This window comes from Mustela putorius, unplaced genomic scaffold (assembly GCF_011764305.1).
Source record: "Mustela putorius furo isolate JIRA1106 unplaced genomic scaffold, ASM1176430v1.1 tig00003914_pilon_pilon_pilon, whole genome shotgun sequence".
Lineage (NCBI taxonomy): Eukaryota > Metazoa > Chordata > Mammalia > Carnivora > Mustelidae > Mustela > Mustela putorius.
Genome location: NW_025422061.1, coordinates 830,366 through 847,339, shown reverse-complemented (window position 1 = coordinate 847,339; position 16,974 = coordinate 830,366). Strand labels below are relative to the sequence as shown.

At 52.7% G+C, this 16,974-nt stretch overlaps 1 protein-coding gene and 1 pseudogene across 1 annotated transcript in view; one reads left to right on the top strand and one right to left on the bottom strand.

The window, feature by feature from the left end:
* Positions 1–9,681: 9,681 nt before the first annotated feature.
* Positions 9,682–11,356, bottom strand: LOC106004543 (annotated as a pseudogene).
* A 2,940-nt stretch (positions 11,357–14,296) lies between these two features.
* Positions 14,297–16,974, top strand: part of LOC123388870 (collagen alpha-2(I) chain-like) — a 58,937-nt gene continuing 56,259 nt past the window's right edge. Inside the window, exons 1-3 of the mRNA XM_045069240.1 lie at positions 14,297–14,407; positions 14,626–15,192; positions 16,796–16,823. Coding sequence (XP_044925175.1) covers positions 14,297–14,407; positions 14,626–15,192; positions 16,796–16,823 — 706 coding nt within the window. The remainder of the gene's footprint in view (positions 14,408–14,625; positions 15,193–16,795; positions 16,824–16,974) is intronic.

Sequence of the window (16,974 nt, the reverse complement as noted above, 5' to 3'; positions counted from 1 at the left end):
CTTCCTTAGCACATTGCCGTGTCCGTGTGTGGACAGTGATTGGCCCACTCAGAGCTGGTGCACTTCCAGAGACAGACTAGAAAACTCCCAGGGGCTGTTTGTGGGTCAGAGGACCCCATGCCCAGAAAAGCAAGGATGTCCCTCTTCCTCCAGCTCTAGGAAGGCAGCAACCATCCTGGGGCAGGACCTGGTCCAGGCGCATGTTCTTTCTGAAGCCCCATGTTCAGTTGGCATTGCTGTGCCTGAGAAAGGCCCCCTCAGCCCCAGAGTCAGGAACCGTGAGGGGCTGTCTGCCATCCTGGTCCAGGATCAGGAACCAAAACCATCCTGTCCTTGGGAGGCAGGTGTCCTTCAGGAGCCACAGACAGGGCAGGCTCTCTCCCCTCCCCAGGTTCAGAGCACCTGGGATCCTGTGAGAGCTCTTCCTTCAGGGAGGAGTTACGGAGAGCGTGTGTGTCTTGTCAGCCCAGCAAGTGAAAGAACCAAAGCCCAACACTCAGGTTCTAACAGAAGCAGCATTTCCTTGCACTCTTCAGGTCCAGCCTCATTGTGGGCAGCAAGGACGTCTCCCACTGCTCCAGGGCTCTAAACCAGGGATCTGGAGGCTGCATGGAAGGCCTAGATGGCTCTGGGGAGTGCTCATAGGTGACACTATTCACCACCCCTTACTACACTCTGCATTCAGGCTCTGTGCCCAGTTTAGGTCAATCACCCAACATGCTCCTGCCATGGGAGTGATCATTCAACATCACCCACTGCATAAAGGCTGAGAATGAGGCCCAGAGAAGGGAGTCAAATGGCTCCAGTCACAGGGCTGATCAACAGTCTGGAAGGCCAGCCCTCCCAAGCCCCTGTTCCCCCAGCCAGGGACTCCAGCCAGGGCTGCAGCCAGAGACAGGCTGGACCTCTGTCCCAGGGTCCTACCAGGAAGATGAGGCAGAAGGAGGAGAGGAGAAGGAGAAGGGGTGGATTGATATTCCCCCTGTTCTGAGTCAGCCTCCACTGCTGCCTCCAGGTCCTCTGGCCCAGCCCTGCCCTTACTGGGACCCTGGAAGGGAGTCTACATTCCCAGCCAGTTGGCTTGGGGAATATCCCAGGACCTTGGTGTCCCTGGACATCCAACCCACCTGCCCTTGCACCCTGAGACTTGCTGCCCGGGCTGGATGTGGTTGTGAGACTCAGGGGACGTTGGGGTCACAGAGCAGTTGGCGGTTGTGAGGGAACATGGTAGGTCAGGTGCAGAGGCATGGGGCTGGGTCATGGTGCAGGTGCTGTTTGTGGGTCCCTTGTGCACACCTGGTCCTCTCAGGAGGGAGGCCTGTGTGCCTGGTGCACCTGTTCTCCACCTATCCCTGGAGGAACAGCCAAGTTCAAGCACTCCCATACCCAACCCTCAGGGACATTTGGTAACCTGGGGTCTAGAGAGGCAGGGACTGGCCCAAGACAAATGAGGGGTACAGAGTCCACTCCTAGGCCAGCCCCAAACCTCCCATGAGGTCCACTTTGGACGTGAGAGCCCCTCAGATCCTCAGGGGATGATCCTCACCCTGTCCCATGTGGGGACATGACCTTGGGCATCTCAAGACACGTAAAGGCATGTTCACCTATGCACACATGCAAGTACGTGTGCACACATGCGCACACACACACACACACACACACACACACATATCACTCTGACTGCCCAGCTGGGGGTCAGAAGTAGAGGACACCCTGGAGGGGGGTAGGTGACAGGGGGAAAGAAGAAAGAGGTCAGAGAGAGCTGGGCCATGGGGCAGGGGCATCAGGACCCCTGGGAAGAACCCAGATCCATAGCATAGGGAAGCAGAGGCAGGCCAAGCTGATGGTCAGGGGCTCCCCAAGGGGCCTAAAGGAGTTTGCCAGAACACTGGGAGAGGACAGGGTCTGGGGTCTGGTGTCCATCCTGTGAACCTGGAAGTAGAAAGAGATACCCCTCAGTCTGAATGGGGCTAGAACACAAAAGGCCTCAGCTTATTCACCTATCAACTGGGCTGAGGAGATGGGGTGTCCCTAGGGTCCCACAGGCTTATGGAAGAGTCTGTTGGCCTTGGATCACCATCCCACACCCACTGTGCTCCCAGGCCTGGGAAAATGCTTTGTACTCCCTTGTCCTTCTGAGCAGAAGGCAGCCTGAGGGTTTGGGGGGCTGAGGACGTGGGCTTGTAGAACGTGACATGACACTGGATCATGGGTCTAGGACCAAGTTCAGGGCCACCACCTCGTAGCTTCAGAGGCCCCATTTGGAAGGGGTTCCAGAGTCAGTACTCTGATCATGGTAAGGAGGCCTTGGGAGGGAACCAAGCACCAGGACAGGAGAGAGAAACTGGGGCAAAGGAGGCTTCTGAGGTTTCACATCACCCCCAGAGTCCCCATGTCCTGTTCCTGGTGAAGATACAGACACACACAGAGAAAGAAACAAGAGACAGTGACTGAATACATGAGAGGGAACCAGGAGATGTCCCAGACTTCCCTCCATCAGCTTGGAAATGACATCACATCATTTCTCCCATTCTCTTCTTGAGAGAGCAGTCACAAAGGCATACAGCCTGGGGAGAGGGATTCCACAGGGATGTGGAACAGAATTCGGGAACACCCAGGAACCACTGTGGGGAAGACCCAGCACATGGGCACAGTTGAGGCCCTGGGACATGGGCCTACACCTAATGGGAGCCCCTAGAATTCTTTGTCACCAGGGACAATGTCAGAAAGTAAATTGCAGCCTTCCCCTGGGTGCTGGGACACGGGCAGCAGGGGATTGGCTTTGCCTGAACCCCAGAGCAGTGTTCTGTGCCCCGACCAGCTCCCCGTTTCACCTTGCATTGCCAAGTGTGTGCACCAGCCTCATGTGATAGCAGAGACTGAAAGAATGAAGAGGTGCTTCCCATGATGGCGTCCCTAGAAATAGAAACCAGATGACCTCATTTGACAGAGAGCCCAGGGAGGCCCTGAGAGTCACAGGGTCTGTCCGGGGTTACCATCCTGGATAGAAGCAGGAAACAGGACTGAACCCAACTATCTGTCCTCAAAGCAAGAAAAATGGTTGCACCCAGGCCTCATGGGGGTGTGGGTGGGCTGTGTTGGTGTCACTGTATGGAGGGGGCATGGGGTGAAGCATGAGTATTGAGAAGCTGGGGGGAAGTGGCCCCCAAGGGCTCTGGTGTAAGGAGGAAGTCGGATAAGGAGTCCCCAGTAAGTGGTGACTTCAATTCCCTGACGATGATGCCCAACAGAATTGGAACCCACGTAGCTAGGCACCCACATTCCAGGGACAGCCCCCTACCCATGTCATTTCTTTAGAGATCCTCAAATGTACAAAATGTCTGCGTGTTGCATCCCCAATTTGGGAAGCTGCAGGCAGAGGACATCATGCCTGGCAAACACATGCCCTCACTCAGGACGTTGTCTCAGGACTGTCCGAAGCATCTGGCTATTTGGTAGGAAGGAGTGAAAGGTGACACTGGAAGGTCAGAGCCGGCCACCCAGCCCCACATGCTCTGATCAACCTGTGGAGCCCCAGGTCCCCTTCCCGTGTGTGTGTGAGCACGCGTGCGTGTGTGTGCATGCATATGCGTGGAAGGAGGGCTCATGTTGGGTGGGGCCTTCCTGAGCAGGAGCACATTGAGGAGAGGTCAGATGCACAGTGGTCAGGTCACATTCAAGGTCAAGGCTGGCTGGGTGGGATGGCATGTGGGGGATGTGAGCTTCTGCCCAGTGTTGATCCCGAGAGCCCTGCAGGTGTGGGTCCCTTTGCTGGGTGCAGAGCTGTGCACACACAGGTCTGTGTCTGATTTGGAAACAGCAGGAGGAATGGCCAGGAGGACAGTGGGATTGGCCAGGCAGGAGTGTGATGCTTGTGGGCCAGCTACCGGTCCCTGTCTTTGCAGAAGGCCACAGATGATGAAAGCAGGCAGGCAGAGTTGCACTCCTCCTTGACACAGGAGTCCCCAGTCCTGGGAAAGCCTTCTACACCTCCCAGGCCACCAGTGGAAGCAGAGCCCGAGGGTGAGAAGCCTGGGCCTGGGTGCCTGCGGGTGTGTGAGGATGGTTGGGGCTGGGCCCCACAGGGAAGAGCCCCACAGGCTGGTGTGGGGCCAGGAGCAAGGACTGGGCTCAGAGCACCCAGTGGATGGGCTGCACTCCTTCCTGGCTGCGGCTTCTCTGGGAGGCCCGGGCTGGGTCCTGTCTGTGCAAAGGCACACAGAGAGGCAAGCATGCATGTGACCTTTTCTCCTCTCACAGCTGCTCCATCCTAGGAGCTTGGGCTGGGCCCAACATCAGCAGGAGCTGGGAAGTGAGGGAAGATGCCTGCCGAGACTTCAGCGGGAGACCAGCAGTCAGCAGGTGGCCAGGAACCTGCCATGGAGAGCCACTGACCTCTGCTCTGTGGGGAGAGATCCCTGTACAATTGCCCTCAGTTCCATCCTCTGACCCCGCCTCCCTGTCAGAATGTTTCATCCCCTCCCCCTGTGTTCTTTCTCTCTGGTACATAGTCACTGTGATAGTAGCTTTCCAAGTCCTGTATGCTCTCTACTATCTATTTTAAATAAAATTCATTATTTTCAGTTGAACTCATGCTGAGCACTAAGTCCATCCCTGGCGCCCTCCCCTCACAGCACAGAACATCACTGTGGATCATTTCCTTCCCCAGAGGAGACCCCGAGCCCAAGCCCTCCCTGTCCATTTCTTCCCCAGTCTGGCCCCTCCCAATGCCTAAGCCACTTTCTCTTCTGTTCCTTCACCTGTTCTGGAGTTTTCTGTAAGTGGAATCACCCAGTGAGTGCCTTGATGTCTGCCCACCTATTTTCAAAAGGGACTGTTTTTTTTTTTTTCCCCTGTATTTCTTTGACATGGAATTTCCTTTATGCCATACTGAAACCCCCTGATGGACTGCAGTTGAGATGGAATAATAGAGGTCCCTGTAGTGGATATAGGCCCAATCTTGGGGCCGAGCCCCCTGTTCCTGCTGGAACACAACAGCCTGACCCCAGACAGGACACGGCTGCTTCCTCCTGTGGCCCGCACACACACCATGGGAATGCATAGAGCTGGAAGACACACCAAAGAGGGCAAACGCATCACTCTCAAATCAAGGCCAGAGACACTTTCCCCTGCCTCTGGTCCAAACCAGACTTCAAATCACAGGGGCCCACAAGGACATAGACTAAGAGCATGCAAGTCAAAGGAAGGGGGTTATGCAGGTGGGGAGTGTGTCAGTGATGCGGAAGCTCCAGGGGAAGGACTCTGGCAAAGGAAACCCTATGGAGGCAGAGTGGGTCATCCTCAGACCAGTAGGTGTCTGGCCTGGGGACCAGCATCCCTGGGGAAAATGTGAGGACACGGAGGTCCAGTGCTGGTTCCCTGGAGAGAAGGATGATGGGCACCCCAGTCTGGGACAACTGTGGCAACACCCATTCCAGGCCACAGGGGCACCCATCACCTAGCTGTGCTCATCCTGGGATACACCCTGGAAACTCTGGTGCGGTGTTTCACAAATGGATTGTCAGGAGTGCTCAGCACAGTGGTGGTGGGGAGCGTAGGGAATGGAACAGTATTAATGCCCAAGGAGTTGGATGCAATCCTTGGTCCCAATCCTCATGAGACAATATCCTGCATCTACTTTCCCAGTTTCATCTGGGGCACAGGATTCGGGAAGCCCCTCCTGAGATGCCCTCCTGCCACCATGTTCCTGGGAACATTCAGAATTGTTTGAGGAAGAGGGGGAGAGGATCCAGGATGACAGAGGGCCCTGGAGAAGGAAAGTTGGTACAGGGAGGACAGAAGGATGTGTCCTGAGCCACCATCCAAGTCTGGGCTGGGACGCCCTCGGACCTCCCTCCAACTAATCACTCCTGAAGTATAGGCCAGACTTCTCTAATTTCATACCCTCCCTCCCACATTCCTTCAGTCCCTCAGTCATTCACTGTCGCCCTCCCTTCCTCTGCATCTATACCTTCTTCTTCTATTCCTCCCTCCCTTCCCCCCTCTCCCACAACCTGACTCTCTCCTCTCCTCCCTCTTCCAGCAAAGGATCTGGGGTCCCAGCTGGGAACTGAGCACTGGGGCTTCATCTGTGAGCACCTGCAACCATGTGGTCCCTGTCCACATGGCATTCACGGCCACTGTAGGAGCTGATGGGGGCAGTCCTCAGGATAACCAGTGGGATGGGCACTGGGAATATGCTCCTGAAAATGGGGGCTGATTGCACAAAGAATGGAGAGACCCATGCTTAGCACTTCCTTGAGAAACGTCAAGTCCTCAAAAGGGATGAAAATTCAGAATATCTGAATTTGACACAGTGTGACTTGACACAGTGTGAGTTCTAATGGCCCACCAGCCCTGTTCCCTAGAAGCAACAAAGATCTACTCATGATAGAGTAGATCATGCAGTGTTGACTGGGGGTTTGTGATACAACTGTTTGGATCCAGTGAAGGTCTGTCCTGTTGTCCATTTACCAGCCCTAGGCCAAAGCCCAGTGTCAATTCTTCACCTGTTCATTGCTTCTTCATCTAAAAGGTAGACACCTCTCTTGGTCTCCATGGTCTTGGTAGTGAGGCTCCCACAAATAAATCAGGACACTTTGCCTGCTTTTTACCTGTTCACCTGTCTTTGTCCATTTCTAGACCCAGAGAGAGGTCTTAAGAGGGTGGAGAAAACTTTCTCCTCTCCTGCAGCACTGGTGCAGAGCCAGGTGGGGGACTCAGGAAAACCCACCCCACCTTCCTGGCCTTGGTTAAAACTAACCTCTGCTGGGATGCAGCACAGGGCAGTGCACAGCGGGGGGAGCCACAGAGAGGCAGGAAGAACACATAGGAGCTTTCTGACCCTCAGGCATGGGATGTGACTCCAGTGACAAGTCCAGGGCGCGATGATAAATATTATAATGGAAGCATCATGAAATCAGACCTTCCCCACACCAGGCTTCATGATTGCTGCTCCTTGTCATTGCCACTCTTGACTTAGTGGCTTTTCTGAACTAAATTTTTCATGTCTGTGTTCTCATGTGTGGCCCCTGAGGTCCCTGTGTCATTAACTTAGTGGTCAGCCAGTGGTTGGGCAGAGAGGCCACCCATGTTCATGATCTAAAGCCTACAGATTGGGGGTCCCCACAACCTCCCCCTCAGGTTCAAATGATCTGCAGGAGTGGCTCATGTTACTCACTAGATGACCAGTTCATTCGAAGGACAGAAGTTAGGACCAGGCAGCTGGAAGGGATGAGCAGGACAAGGCATGAAGCAGAGGCTGAGAGGCCCCCCTGCTCTCGGAGTGAAAGAGGCCTTTACCCACCTTCGCTCTGACCTTCATCTGTACTTCCTAACTGATGACATCCTCCCTTCAGGCTCAGCTGTTAACTCAAATCAATGATCTGACAGGCACCAAAATGACCCCTCAAGCAATAAACACTGACTGATGCCAGCAAGATCCCGTGAGATGGACCCCAAGACAATGATTGACTGGAAACTTACTGATCCCTGCATGACCTTTGTCCTAGATATTCCTCATATAAAAGCCCAGGAGTGTTTTCAGCACCTTGAAGTCATGTCAGTCCTTGGGCTTCCGGTGTCTGCTGCACTGAAATAAATTCCTTTCCTGTGTCACCAGCACTCATCTCTCTGCCTTTGGATATGGGATGGTGTGAATCGTGCAGTGCAGCAAGTCAAACACCAATTCTTCTCCTCCCCGGGGTTCACTGTTGCTTCCCCTCTCACTACAGTTCTACTGGGGGCTTAGTGACTTTTCTCAACGAATTTTGTCAAATCTGTATTCCTTGTCCTGTATGGCCACAGAAGTGTTTGGTCTGTGAACACTGTGGTCTTCTGTCCTTCGGGCAAGGTATCCTTGAACATCTGGGAACCACCCCCTGATGAAAGCAGCTTCCAGTTTGGCAGATGGGGAGTGGGGCACTGGGTGTGTGTCAGGATCCACCTTCGGCAGCAGCCAGACTATGTAAGACTCTGCCTTGGCCTTCCTCCTACTTGTAGAGCCTGACAATCACCTGAGGGGTGAACCTAGGGCCTTCCCATTGGGCCCTGTGCAGGCAACCAGCCCATGCACTCAGCGTTTCAGGGGCTCAGGATTAGGTAAGGGCTTCCAGGTCCTTCTTCCCTAAAGCTCCTCATCACTCAGCCTTTCTTTCAGTGATTCTGCTTGTTTTCTATTTGCCCCAACTGTTATCTGTTGCTCTAGGAGCAGAGACTCCCATATGCCTTTAAATGGTTTAGACATCGAATGTCCTCCAGCAGCCACCTCACTACTGGGACAGTCTGTGCCAAGAAAGAAGTTACAGAGGATTCCAAAGGTCTGGTGTTTCCATCTTCTGAGATGGGGAGCAGGTGGCCAGCTGGTGGGAAGAGCAGGCACCTGACATGGACACATGGGGTGTGTGAGGCCCGTGGCTGCCAGAGGGGTGTGTTGGCATTGGGATGGAACTGGTCTTTCAAGGTGAAGATTGCTAGGATCATTGAGCCTCTAGGGACAGTGCCTGGGGACACATTGGGCTGAGGAGAAAGATGAGGAGAGCAGCAGGTACTGAGGAAATTCGGCTTAGATGGGGGAGGGCAAGCTGAGCCATCCTCTGGGGCACAAGTGGGTCAGGTCCAGGCTAATGGGGACAGGTCTTGAGGCCATTGTGCTCCATGGAAATAAGTCAGTCCCTAAAGGACTGATACTGCAGGACCCCACTTGCAGGACTGAGAGCCCTCGACTCTTAGAGGTAAAAGGAACTGGTGGGTTCCGGGGCCAAGGGATGGATTGGGTGGTTAGTGTCTCATGGGAAGAGGTTCAATTTTGATGACAAAGTTGTAGTGATCGATGCAGCTGGCAGGTGCAGAATGGTGAATGTACCTGACACCACTGACTTAGACTTGTCATCAAGCTAAGTGCATCAGGGGGATGTGCATTTCCTTACTGCAATAAGGAAAACAGTGAGTCAGGAGGATGGGGCCATCCCAGGTTCCAGGAGTGCCCAGGGTAGGGATCCTTTATCTCAGTTCTCACCCTCACGCTCCGGCCCTTGTTGGAGACTGAGCAGCTCACAGTAGGCACTCAGCAATTGCATGCTAAGATGCAGTGTGTGCAGATGAGGGTACGAGTGCAGACCCACTGGTAGGCACCAAGGGATCCCAACAGGATGCACATCCAGACGTACCCAGTGCCCACATTTCACAAACACCGGCACAGAAATAGGCATTGAAAAACAAGGCAGGGAGCACCTGGGGGGGCCTGTTGTTGAAGTGTCTGCCTTCAGCTCAGGTCAGGATCCCAGGGTGTCAGGATCGAGTCCTGCATTGGGCTCCCTGAGGAGGGAGCCTGCTTCTCCCACTACTGCCAACCCCCTGCTTGTATTCTTTCTCTCTGTCAAATAAAGAAATAAATCTTTTTAAAAAATTAAAATATTTGCCCATCACTGACACAGAAAAACACCTGGCATGAAGTTGGAGCCCTTCACAGCCTTGAATGACCCAGAAGTGATCAAAATGGAGTGACCACAAAGAAAGGCCCTTGGGCATCCAGGCAGGTCTCCTCTGTGCGGGTGTTGGGGGCGGGTTCTGGATGTGGCTGAGTGGGCAGTGCTCCACAGTTTCTCTAGAAGGGACAGGGAAAGGAACATGCTCTGACAGCTCTGCCAACGGCAGTCCCCTGCTGGAAGCAGGTGCAACCCCTCACGAGTTCTGGATGTCCTGGTGATTATTGGGCACAGCCACAAATTTCAGCTTCTTCATGACCTGGGGCCAGCCCAGCCATAGCAGGTCCCACAGGTGCTCCGGGGAAAGCACCTTGGTGGGCTTATGTTCTAGCAGGTACCTCTTCAGGTAGCTCTCATTGTGCCACACGTCCTCGAACCCAGTGGCCTGATAGACCACCATCACCTGGTGATAGGCGGAGGTCAGCTGGAGAACCTCGACTACCGACTCCCCCCAAAAGCCTCCTGTGCAGTAGAAGTCACTCTCGTCTCTGGCAATGTAGGCCCAGGAATGCGGCCGGTGCTCCTAGGTGAAGAAATCATGGGTTACCCTGAAGAAACCAGGGTGCAGGGTGCCAAGAGGGGGGACAGGAACTCTATGCCCATGTGGTAGCTGAACTTCATGGCCATGTTCACACACACCAAGTATTCCACCTCGTAGAGGAAGCACTGCTGGGAGAAGTTCCTGATAATCTCCATGGGCTGCATGGACACATCCTGCCAGCACGGGCTGAGGGATCCTTGAGATGACCCAGGAGTGCGCCGGGCATGACTACAGGCAAGTGGCCTGGCCCCTCAGAGTCTCTGGAAGGTGGGCTGGTGATAGCATTGACTTTCAGGATTGACACAGAGTGGGGGGCATGAGAGTCTGAGGGTTGCAGGACACACAAGTGTGCGGTCCTACTGCGGGGACACACGTGGCATGGCCACTGGCTGGTCTGTGAGGACATAGTAGGTTGAACCTGTGTCCCACTAGAAGTGCTTCTCCGCTGACTGCAGGAACAGCTCCAGAAAGACCACCTATCTACAGGGACAGGGAACAGGGTGGGATGGGTCACTGCCATGAGGCTGGTGGCAGGACCCCACAGCTGTTCCAACTAACATACTACTCTTTTGTTACAGTTTGGAGGTGGGGATACTAGTGGAGGTTCTATTGTGTAGGGACTGGGGGGCATATGAGAAATCTCCATCTCCCCCTCAGCTCTGGTGTGATTCTTACATTACTCTAAAAAAAATCTTATTAAAAAAAAAAGGTGTGGAAAAGGTAAATAGCAGAACAACAAATTATAAATGATTTTTTTTTGCTGTAAGAAATGACAAAAATTTGTTTATATGTTTAGAACACAATATGCATGGGGTATGAAAATGCTATCAAATTATGATAAGATGCAAAACATTGACCAGTCAGCCTCAAATGGAAAACACACACACACACACACACACACACACACACTCCTGCCCAGTTAATTGTTGCACAGATTTTTAAAATGTCCACACATTAACTGATTTCATGAAACTTAAGTCTTAAAGGGACTGATTTCATAATCAGGGAGACTACATATGTGTGACTTTTGAAATTATTTCTCTATTTCAAACATATTTTGGAAGAAAACCTACTACAAACATTGGTTTAGTATTTGAGCTAGTGCATGGACATGAGTGTGGGAAACAGTGCAAGCCAGAGGCAAAGAAACGGGGGGGGGGGGGGGGGGGGGGGGAGGCAGGGATTTATCTCAAAGCAGAAATGTAGGGGGCAGTTTGTGAAAGGAACTTAATGACTGCTTTGCTTTTGATTCCCTGTGTTATGCCTGGTAAAATTAAAAGTTCATCACATTTTCTTACTTTTCTTAGAACTCACCATATTTCATTCCCATTGAGTCATCTGTACATTTGCCATACAGTTTCAAGTGGAAAAAAAAAATCTTCATTTAGGCCCTTGTTATGTTCTAGACCATGTGCTAAACAGTTGATATGCAAGGTTCTGTTAATTTTCATGAACATGTTGCAAAAGCAGTATTATTAAACTAATTTTAGATGGAGAAACTCAAGCTGAATCTGCATGTGAATTTTACCTATCGGACTCAGAGTTCATTTTACCTTAGTAATTGGTCTTTGCGAAGGCATTTTCCCCAAGTAGTGTGTTCTTCAGAAGATAAGGCCCAAGAAAAAAACATTCTATGGTCAAATCAGTATGAGAACCATAGTGCACTTTATCTCCTGGAAGACTCCCAGTGGCTTAGGATATCAAAGTCCCTGTGAAGTTCTGAAATAAAGAAATCCATTTCATGTTGTTTTTCCGAGTACTTCACAAACTTAAGTCGCTGTCAAAGAAGTGTGTGTGTGTGTGTGTGTGTGTGTGCGTGTGTGTGTGTGTGTGTGTGTAACATTTAACATTCCAGGACATATTTTGAGAAACTTTGTCTTAGAGTATACTGAGAGAGCCTTATTAATCTGAATTAAACTCATTTAGAATCCAGAAATATAAAGCTTCTTATAAGAGCTCAAATCTATGTTTGTCACAATGAGGGTCATGACTCGCTGGGTCATGAAAGCAACAAAGTCGATTCCGACCAGTACTGGAGCGGGGGACCCAGAAAACAATTAAGATAGAAAATACCAGAACTGTTGTGCGTAGCATGTACTGAATCATGAAAATTTTACTGGGTCACAATGCAAAGTACATTTCTCTCTGTGGTCATGGCCCCAAATGTCCGAAGCCACTGTTCTCATGAAAGTCATATGGATTGCTTGTTGCACCATTTGTGATGACAGATGCTGGCACTTTGTAAAATTTAACACAAAAAGGACTAGTGTAATGCCATGGCTAAAGACAGTATTTGTTATTACTTCAAATCAGAATTTTTAGAGCTGAAATATCTCCTGGGGGAAAACCAAAATAGTTTGGTGGCTTGTCAAGTTCAAACAGACCAAGCTGGGCCTAGAACCCTGGTTTTCTGACTTGTACTTCCCTATTCTTTTACTTGTCAGTGTAAATTGATGTAGGTTTTACTCATAGAACATGAGGATTCTTTCTTTTTTTCTTTCTTAAGATTTCATTTATTTGTCAGAGAGAGAGAGAGAGAGAGAGAGAGAGAAAGGCAGAGGAAGATGCAGGCTGCACTTAGCAAGGAGCAATGCAGGACTCACGGGAGGGCCCTGGGATCCTGACCTGAGCCACCCAAGCATCCTGAGGATTATTATTATTATTATTTTTAATGAATAAGTAAACTGGGTATAAAATTCAGCAGATCACTGCCAGATAGAAAGTCAACGACTGGTTACAAACATGCTGAAGTGGAAAAGTAACTTAGCAGATTTCAGGGTTGGTTCTAATTACAATTCCACCCCAAACTAACCTAATACCCTATTGGGGGTCTTTAGGTTATCTGGCCATTCCGGTATCTAGTTTCTGGATTGTACATATAAGCGTCCCCTACACATGACTTTGAAAAGACGTAGCAGATAACACACCGGTGACCGCAGAATCTTGCTAGGTGTAAGTTAAAGAGGCAACCCTTGAATAATGAATCAAAGATTAAGAAACCTCCAGACTCTGTGCCATTTTTAAAGAAGAAAAGGAACTATGATTTACCGAAGAATCCCTTAGCAAAATACTATCTTCTACACATTTTATCCTAGGGGGACCTTCTCAAGCCTCCAGCTGAAGCTCTGAGGATTAGATGAGCAGTTGTGCCTGATCGCCCCCATTTCATGCTGTGGGGAGGGAGGACCCGAAACTGGTCAGAGGAGGGTGGAAATACATTCCTTTCCAGTCCTCGGCTCCCAGCCTCTGTCTCCCTCAGGAAGTGACCTGGGCTTGGATTCCTTCAGTGTCTTCGCATCTTCTGGGCTCTGGAAACCCAGGTTGGTGTCCTCTTGAAAGACCCGCGGATCCCCTTACCCAAGAATCCAACACTGCCACTGGATGCAATCAGCAAGAGGTTCTTTATTGTTACGCAGGCGCCTGCGGGTGGTCAGCGCGCGCCTGCGGGTGGTCAGCAGCTCCTGCTAGCTGAGCACACCCGGCTGGGGTGGTGCCGGGTTTTTATAGACAGGTACAAACAAGTTTTGGGTGGGGCGCAACTGATTGATAGTTTGAACAGGCATACTTGGCGTCAGTGGAATGGATCAGGGGACCCACATGTGAAAGCAGACAAAGCAATCTTACAGAAGCAGAACTGGCCAGTTAGCCCACGCATGCGAAGAGAGCGGCGGGAAGGGGGAAACAAAGAGGGGAAGTTAGACCTTATTACTCAGCAGAAAGACATCCTGTCTACGTGACTATGTGGCCCCCTGCCTACATGACCATGCCCCTGCTATTAGGAGAGGGTATCTTGTTCAAACAGGAGTCAAGTGTCATGCCCTAAAAGCCAAGCAGTTACAGAAAGGCAAAAGAGCAGTTACATTGAATTCAACCCTGGGGGAAGGGAGGAGTGTCATCATGGCGTCTCTATTATTTCTATAAGCCACGCGGCTAGAGAAAGGTAAGAGAGCAATTCACACAATTAATAACCTAACCTAATTTCATACCTAATAGCCAGCGGTTTACAGAAAAGCAAACAAGCAGTTAGTTATCCTATCTATCTACTAGGGGAGGGGTTTGTCTAGGAGAGGGGTCTTTCACTCTCCCGTCAGGAAGCTTCAGCCCCAGGGGGCAGAAATCATTTGATAACTTAATCTTGGAGGGAGGAAGAGACGCTGAGGCCTATGTGCTCCAGTAATACACGGAAGCATCAGGGCGAGTCAAGAACAGACGTGGTATCTTTCCAGAGTAATACAAATGAGGGAAGCATACCCAAGAACTGGAAGCGGACATGGACCACCCCCACAAAACGTGGTGGGCGTCTGGGGGGGCCTCTCAGGGTCCTGGGGCTCCCTCTGGGGAATCTCTTCCCGGGCTGGAAGGACGCTGGAGGTCCAAGGAGGTGAATGTCCTAAAGTCAGGGAGCGGCCCGTGGACCCTCCCCTTCCTATAATTAACTCATCGCGGGTCCCCCCAGGAGGGACCCGGGGCTTCCCCGGACCGCCCCCCTCCCCTAAGCCCGTCTGATGGGGGCAGGAGAGGACCTCGGAGCGGGGCCCCTCCGCTACAGGAGCCCCCACCTAGGCGGTTTCAAAGCCCGACCCGCCCTGGGGCCAACAGCCCGCAGGATCATCCGCTCCTCCCCACTCCCCGCCGTCCTCCTGCGCTGGCCGCGCCCGCCCCGGCCGTTCGGGCGGGCCAGGTGGGCGCGGGCTCCCGCCCCGCGTGACGTGGGCGCCTTGGTGGGAGGGGCCGCCCGGGGGGGGGGGGGGTTCCGGCCGCCTTATTAGCGCCCGGCGCGTCGCGTTCAGCCAGCCGACCGCCGCAGCCAGAGCAACAGGAGCCGCTCCGACCCGCTCCTCTCGCCTCCTCCACCAGCCTCCTCCTCCTCCTCTCCGGCTCCTCCCGTCCCCACCTCTGCGCGAGCGGCGGAGTCGCCCTCTCGCTGCCTCTTTCCTTGGCTCCCGCTCACTCCTCTCGCTCGCCACGACCTCCCCCTTCTGTGCTCCCGGGCGCCCAAGCATTCTCTGCGCGAACCCCAGGAACCCGTGGTGCTTGAAAAGCCCAGGGAAAGCCGCCTCGGGTCGAGATAGTCGGAAGCGCGGGGTCCCTTCCCCTCTCCCGGCGCAGCCCGCGCCCGGCTCGCAGCACCTTCTCGCTCCTGCACACTCGGTTTGGGAGGACGAGGTGAGAAGAAGTGGGAAGGACGCCGAGCCGAGGGGCCAGTCTCAGAGCTCAAATTTCATCTTCACTGAAGCAAATCACAGTTTTGTGTGTGTGTGTGTGTGTGTGTGTGTGTGTGTTTCGAGATTCTGCATTTTTTTCTCCTTCCTTCCTTCCTTTCTTTTTTTTTTTTTTTTTTTTTTAAGAAACTTATTTTGGGGGGTTTGCTCTGGGTTTGCTTCGCCCAGTTGTTGAAAACTGAACTCGACTCGTGATGGTTCTCCCGTCACTCTGGTTGATAGCAGCCGCTCTGGTAGAGGTTAGGACTTCAGCTGATGCACAAGTAAGTGGAAAATAATAACCATAAGAACTCAAACCCAACCTTTTCCCAAAAAGCTCCTCCCCTCTTTCCCCTCCTCTCTTCCCTCCTTCCCCCTCCCACCCTTCCCTCCCTGTTATCTTGGGCCTTCAGGAGCGGCGTCGGAGGGCTGGGCGCCGCCTGCGGGGTGTTCTGGGGGCGGGGGGTGGGATGGCCGGGGTGGGTCGCGACTCCCACGCCCTGAGCCCCGGCTCGTCCCCCTAGCGCGTCCCCGCCTCCCGCCGTTGCGGCCTGCGTCACGATTCCTGACGACAAAGTGCAGCCAATTCGCATCCTCGCCGGCCGGTCTGGGTTTCCCGGTTCCGGAGGGCGGTCTGGGCGCTTGAATCCGGACGCGGCGCCCGGGATCCCCGCGCTGCGGCTGCCCGCCTCGGGTTCGCGGCGCTTCCTCTCCTCCGCACCGACGCACCACGTTTTCGGGCAGCGGGAGGCGGGGGTTTCAGGAAGTTCCCGGGCCTGCAGGGAGCGATCCGGCCGACCCGCGCTGGGAGCACGGCGGCCGGGCTGGGGTTTGGCCGTTGGGGCTGGGGGCGGGGTCGCTTCCTGCCCTGCGTTTTCCTGGACGAAAGCCTGGCGGCGCCGCCGCGTTCCTCCCCTCCCCTTCCGCACGGCTCCTCCTCCTTGAAAGCGAAGTCCAGCGCGGCTCCTCCGCTCCGCGGCCCAGCCCCACGCTTTGGAGACTCCAGGCGAAGCCCGACGCTCTCGGAAGAGTCCTGGAGAAGGCTCGCGGGCCCGGCCCCGCCGTCTGTTGTAAATCCCATCCCCTCAGGGCCGGTGGGACTTGGGGCACGGACTTTTCCTGTGAGGAGTTGTAGCTTCTCTGGTCTGCCCGGTTCTGACCATAGGTTCAAAAGTAGAAGATTGCCTGGTCTATTCTTGACCTCAAATCTGATCTGTCAGGCCCCCTTTTAGGTTTCTTTTCACGCCTATGAATACAGAGGCTTTCTTGGCTAATCCGCACCCAGTATCTGAGTTTTAAGAAAAGAATACTGAATGCATTTATTTTTGCTAGCTTTATAAATATTAAAATTAAAACGGCGAAACAACTCCCCGTTCCAAACTGTTATTAATTGGCTCATTCTCTTACTGCAAGAACCTACAAACCAAGGCGCAGCCTTTAGGCACCAGTCCCCATCTCCGGCATCTCCTGATTAGCTCCTGAAAAGCGTTAATGGTAGAAATAAAACGTACAAGGTGATAAGATGAAACCCAGTAACTGTATCTTTTTACTTTCCCCCTCCTTTACAGGCTGGTAATGAAGAAATGGTGCAAATAGGTAAGCCTTGTTCTCAGATATCTTTCTTATCTTGGTAGAAAGTAGAGAATGAAGTAAGCTAATTAAAATGTTTCTGAAATCTCTCCCATTGGTGGTTAAAAAAAAAAATGTAGTTTAGGATCATCGCTGTTCTCCTCGTCTTTACGGAGGA